Here is a 5010-nt window from a genome sequence, read left to right as displayed (position 1 = left end):
CAGCCCCGGCTTGCAGCCGCTCACCCGCTGGTCCCCGCAGCAAACCCTGGACATGGGCCGCATCGGCATCGCCTCCCAGGCCTTGGGCATCGCCCAGGCCGCCCTGGATTGCGCCGTGAGCTACGCTGAGAACCGCAGGGCCTTCGGGGCGCCCATCACGAAGCTCCAAGGCATCCAGGTAAGGGGGGGCCGGGCTCCTGTGCCTCTGGGCCCCCTTCCTCTCTGCTGACTGGCGGGCCGGCTTGTTGCAGTTCAAGCTGGCGGACATGGCGCTGGCCCTGGAGAGTGCCCGGCTGCTGACCTGGCGCGCCGCCATGTTGAAGGATAACAAGAAGCCTTTCATCAAGGTGCCTGTCGGGCCGAGGGACTCCCCGAGGGAGAGGCCGGGTGGGTCCTTGCCCAGCTGGGCCTGTGGGTCTGCTGCTCCTGTGGGTCCTGGGCCAGGAGCTCTGCCCTGAGGCGCTCGCTCTGCCATCTCTGAGGTTAGGAGTCGGCCATGGCCAAACTGGCTGCATCAGAGGCTGCGACTGCCATCAGCCACCAGGTGAGCCTCGGCGGCTCCGTCCCGCAGCGGCCCTGCCCCATGGGCGGCGTGTGTGTGTGTGTGTGTGTGTGTGTGTGTGTGTGATCTTCTGAGAACCTGCTGTCCAACTTAGGCTATCCAGATCCTGGGCGGCATGGGGTATGTGACCGAGATGCCAGCTGAGCGGCACTACCGTGATGCCCGCATCACCGAGATCTACGAGGGCACCAGTGAAATCCAGAGGCTGGTGATTGCCAACCACCTGCTCCGGAGCTACCAGAGCTGAGCCCGCACAGCCCAGCGCCCTGTGCACTGTGGGGAAGGGCACGCCCACCCGGGCTCAGCCTCCACTTCACTTCTGCCTGGTCAGATGGGAGGGCAGGGGCCTGCTCCTCATGCCAGCCCGCCCTGCCCCTCACCTCCCGCCACTCCCGTGCAGCCGGTGGGAATCTGTGCAGGAGAGGCGGGGAGACCCGTCTTCAGCCTCCATTCTGGGCTCTGTGCTACCTCTTCACGAGTCACCAGCCGTGCCTCATTTCCTGTGGCCTGCAGGCGGGGCTCTGGGGGCCAATGACCCCCACCCCCCATGCTCCTGCTGATGGAGTGAAGACCCAGGGGGGCCGGGGCTCCCCAGTCAGGAGGAGGGCTGGCGGAATGACCAGGCCCCTGGGGCAGAAGTTGTGCCTAGACCCTGCAGTCTCCGTGTGGTCAACAGAGGACAGGTGTGTGCTCCCTGGTCATGTGTGCACTGACTAGCCAATAAAGCACACCTGAGTCTTGACCCTGCCCTGTGTCCTGGCTCTCCAGTCTTTTGTCTGTGCTGCCCAACAGCCCCCACCCGTATATGGGAAAAGCTCAGGCTGTGGTGGAAGGGCTGGAGGCAGCTCTGGAGGGTCAGGGAGCCGAGCGGCTGGTGTGTGTGTGGAAGAGCCGGGCCAGCCGCAGGCACAGGCCCTGGGCCAGCCAGGCCTCTGGGCAGCTGCAGGATGGTGGTCAGTGTGTCAGAGCCTGCCGTCCAGGGCCCCGCCGCCCGGTGCGGCTGGCTCTGGTGGATACCTGAGCTTTGGTCTGCTGTGAGCCAGTGGCCTGAGGGAAGCAGCTAGAACAGTTGGGAAGAGGTGGGGACGGGAAGGGTAGCTGCCTGTCAGTACTGATGCGTGGGCTCTGGGGTGACCGTGGGGAGGACGCTTGGAGAAGCCATCACCATGCGGGGGTTGCTGTGCTGGTCCCAGAGGGTCCCCCCACCCCCAGCCCATGCAGGGGAGGGGCTGGGGAGGGGTGGGCAGGGCCTCAGCGAGTAAGGCTGAGCTTCCTTGAGTTGAGGTGCTGATCCTGCGCAGGTGGGCTCCCGCGGTGGGGCTGGGGCAGGGCGGGGCCACGTGGTGTCTTCCTCCATAAGGCGTTGCACCTGTTCCTGCCCCCAGTGCCACTTTCCTCCACCCGGGTAGCTGGGAGGCGTTCGGGTGTCTGCTCTTCTCCCGGCTCCAGGTAAGCACCGAGTGTCTTGGCTCCGAGCCTCTGTGGGTCTTGATGTACCCCCGGATCTGTGCTCAGCTGCCAGCCAGAGGTGCAGTGGGCAGGGCGGGAGCTGGGGGGCCCGTCTCTCGTCTCTCAGAAGCTGCCAAGTTGGACTTGCCCAACCTGGGGGCCAGGCGAGGCTCCGAGAGGCCTCTGTGAGCCAGGGCTCTGTGGGGGCTCTGACGCTTTTCCCCAGGGCCACTGCGGGGGACACAGTCCTCTAGGGGGCAGGGGAGGAGCGTGGGGGAGGTTCAGAGAGGAACAAGGGAGCCCCATCTGAGCTTGGGCCCAGGCTCAGGACCCAGCTGTCCTCATCCAAGCCAGCGCCCCATCAGAGGGCCTGGGGTCCATCCCGGCACCCACTGAGAGGCGTCTGGGGGTCGAAGGACAGCTTGAGCCACGCATTTCCAGCTGTGCTTCTGCCTCTCAGGACTGGCCAGGCCTGGGGCAAAGGGCAGACCATGGAGGCCACAGCCAAGGTCCAGCCTGGGCACTGGAGTGCTTGAAGACCTGTGCTGAGCCAGCAGTTACCCCCCCACCCCCACCCTCCCGGCCCAGTCCTTGGCTTTGGCCTGTTTGCAGTCTCCCTCCTGAACTCTACCCCTGTGTCCATCTGCACCTGACTCTTGGGGACATCTTGCTCTATTGCTCCTATATTCGCCAGTGCATGTGTCTTTCAGCCAGGACATTGAGCTACAGGACAGGAGGGACACACGGGAAATTTAGCCTCTGTAAATGAATTTGTCACCACCCAGGTGTTGACGCACACCTCCATGACTTGTGATTTTTGGCAAGCGCTGGGAGCAGGTGTTGTGTTCTGGTTGTGAAGTCACGTGTGCACACTCCAGACCCCTGCTACAACTCTTCAGACTCCTAGATTTGGCTGTGGTGGTGCTGGCCAGGCCCAGGCTGGCAGTCTTGCGCTCTCCGTCTCCAAGGCTCCTGGTGCTTTGGTTATGTCACCAGATGCAGGTGAAGTTTTGTGAAATTTCCCTCTAAGAGGAGAGACTTTTCATTGAGGGTCCTTGACTTTGATTGCAGAGTAAGAATTTCTGGATGTCATAATGGTTGGAAAACGTGGTGGAGCTTTATTAAGTAAGCAGGCAAACAAAAAAGGCAGCAGCGCACTCAGGGTGTGGGCGCTCTCAAAGGAGAGAGACTGGAGACGGAGACCCGCGCTGCTTGGCTGTTAGAGCTATTTATATGGTAAAGGCAATGGTTCTGACTTCACAGTTATGCAAGAATAGGTGTTTTGCCTTTGCTTTAATTACTCCTGCTATTATACTTTCAGAGTTCCTGGATGTCCAGCTAAGAATGCATCCCACCATAAACCACATGCTTCTCCTTGAGATAAGGAAGGCATCCTGTTGTCTCTCTTACAAGCAAAGTGCTTTTATGTTTTTTTGTTGTTGTTAGTCATGGGGCTTGAACTCTGGGCCTGGGCGCTGTCCTTCAGCTCTTCAGCTCAAGGTGATCACTCTACCACTTGAGCCGCAGCACCACTTCCAGTTTTCTAGTGGTTTATTGGAGATTAGAGTCTCATGAACTTTCCTGCCCAGGCTGGCTTTGAACTGTGATCCTCAGATCTCAGCCTCCTGAGTAGCTAGGATTACAGGCGTGAGCCACCTGTGTCTGGCACTTCTGTTTTTTAAATATCTCGTTTCTTAGCTGGGTGCTGGTGGCTCACACCTGTCACCCTAGCTACTCAAGAGGCTAAGAGCTAAGGATTGTGGTTTGAAGCCAGCTGGGGTAGAAAAGTCTGTGAGACTCTTCAATAAGCTACTTAGAAAAAGTGGACGTGGTGCTGTAGTAGAGTACAGAAGCTCAGGAATAGCACCTGGGCCCTGAGTTCAAGCTCCAACACCTGCACACACTACAAGTTTTAGAAATTTTATTTTCTGAAAATGTTTCAAAAAAGTTCTCTGGTTGCCTTCTTGGAGTTGACTCAGGGACATACTTCCAGATCTTTCCTTTGCATCCACGAAGCGCTCATCTCTAACCTTTCATGGGACCAGTATTCTGTGTGCTCGTTTTCTTTCCTTCCACTTTACATTTTTCCGTATCAGTGCATTAAAATGACTCTTCAACTGCTCTTGGCATTCACTTTGCCTAAGTTCTAATTCCTCTCCAATTTCTACTCCCCCCAGCCACTGGGAGGGGCTTGCTCCCCACACCGGGGCCAGCACTAGGCATCAGGTGCTGTGGTGTGGATCTCAAGAAGGTTAAGATTTGTTTTTTTTTTCTTTTTTGGTGGATGTAGTACTAGGACTGGAACTCTGGGGCCTCACACTAACCTGGGCTGGCTTACTCAGCTGGCGCTCTACCACCGCAGCCATGCTATCAGTCTAGCTTTGTTGGTAATTGGAGATGGAGTCTAGTGGACTTTTTTCCCTTGAAAGTGAAATGCCCAGGCTGTCAGATGGAGAAGCACACATGTGTGAATAGACTGGGGTTTTGTCTTTGTGTTAGTACTGGAGCTTGAATTCTTGGTTTCCTGCTCTTAGCTTTTTTTTCTCCCTCAAGGCTGGTGCTTTATCACCTGAGCCAAGTCTTCATTTCCAGCTTTGTCTCTGCTAACTGGAGATAAGAATTTCTCAGGCTTTTCTGCCTGGGATGGCCCAGAACTAGGATCCTCAGATCTTGGGACATGATTTGTGTGTTCTATATGTATTCATGTGGCTACATGTTTTTGTTGGGGGAAGTCAGCCAGGTCTCAACCTAGGACATGATGGCTCACCGTCCTCTTGCTATGATACTATGGCTGAAAAGTTGGATATTGACCTTGCTTTTTCATTTGCCCTTTATCTCTAGATGGCCTCGAATCTTCTGGAGTTTCACAGCCTAGAGGTGCTGTCTTTTTACTGTTCTTTATTGTTTTTTGGGTCCGGTCATGGGGCCTGAACTCTGGGCCTGGGTGCTGTCCCTCAGCTCTTCAGCTCAAGGCTAGCGCTCTACCACTTGAGCCACAG

General features: G+C 57.0%; 1 protein-coding gene across 1 annotated transcript in view; it reads left to right on the top strand.

Moving 5' to 3' along the window:
• The window catches only part of Acads (acyl-CoA dehydrogenase, C-2 to C-3 short chain), a 3233-nt gene extending 1926 nt beyond the window's left edge, over positions 1-1307 (top strand). Inside the window, exons 5-8 of the mRNA XM_013014521.1 lie at positions 41-178; positions 252-347; positions 488-544; positions 657-1307. Coding sequence (XP_012869975.1) covers positions 41-178; positions 252-347; positions 488-544; positions 657-809 — 444 coding nt within the window. The 3' untranslated portion in view covers positions 810-1307. The remainder of the gene's footprint in view (positions 1-40; positions 179-251; positions 348-487; positions 545-656) is intronic.
• Positions 1308-5010: the final 3703 nt, after the last annotated feature.

The sequence above is a fragment of the Dipodomys ordii genome, unplaced genomic scaffold (genome assembly GCF_000151885.1).
Source record: "Dipodomys ordii isolate 6190 unplaced genomic scaffold, Dord_2.0 Scaffold23, whole genome shotgun sequence".
Lineage (NCBI taxonomy): Eukaryota > Metazoa > Chordata > Mammalia > Rodentia > Heteromyidae > Dipodomys > Dipodomys ordii.
The sequence above is the reverse complement of the archived record's forward strand: the minus strand, read 5'-3'. Positions and strand labels throughout refer to the sequence as shown.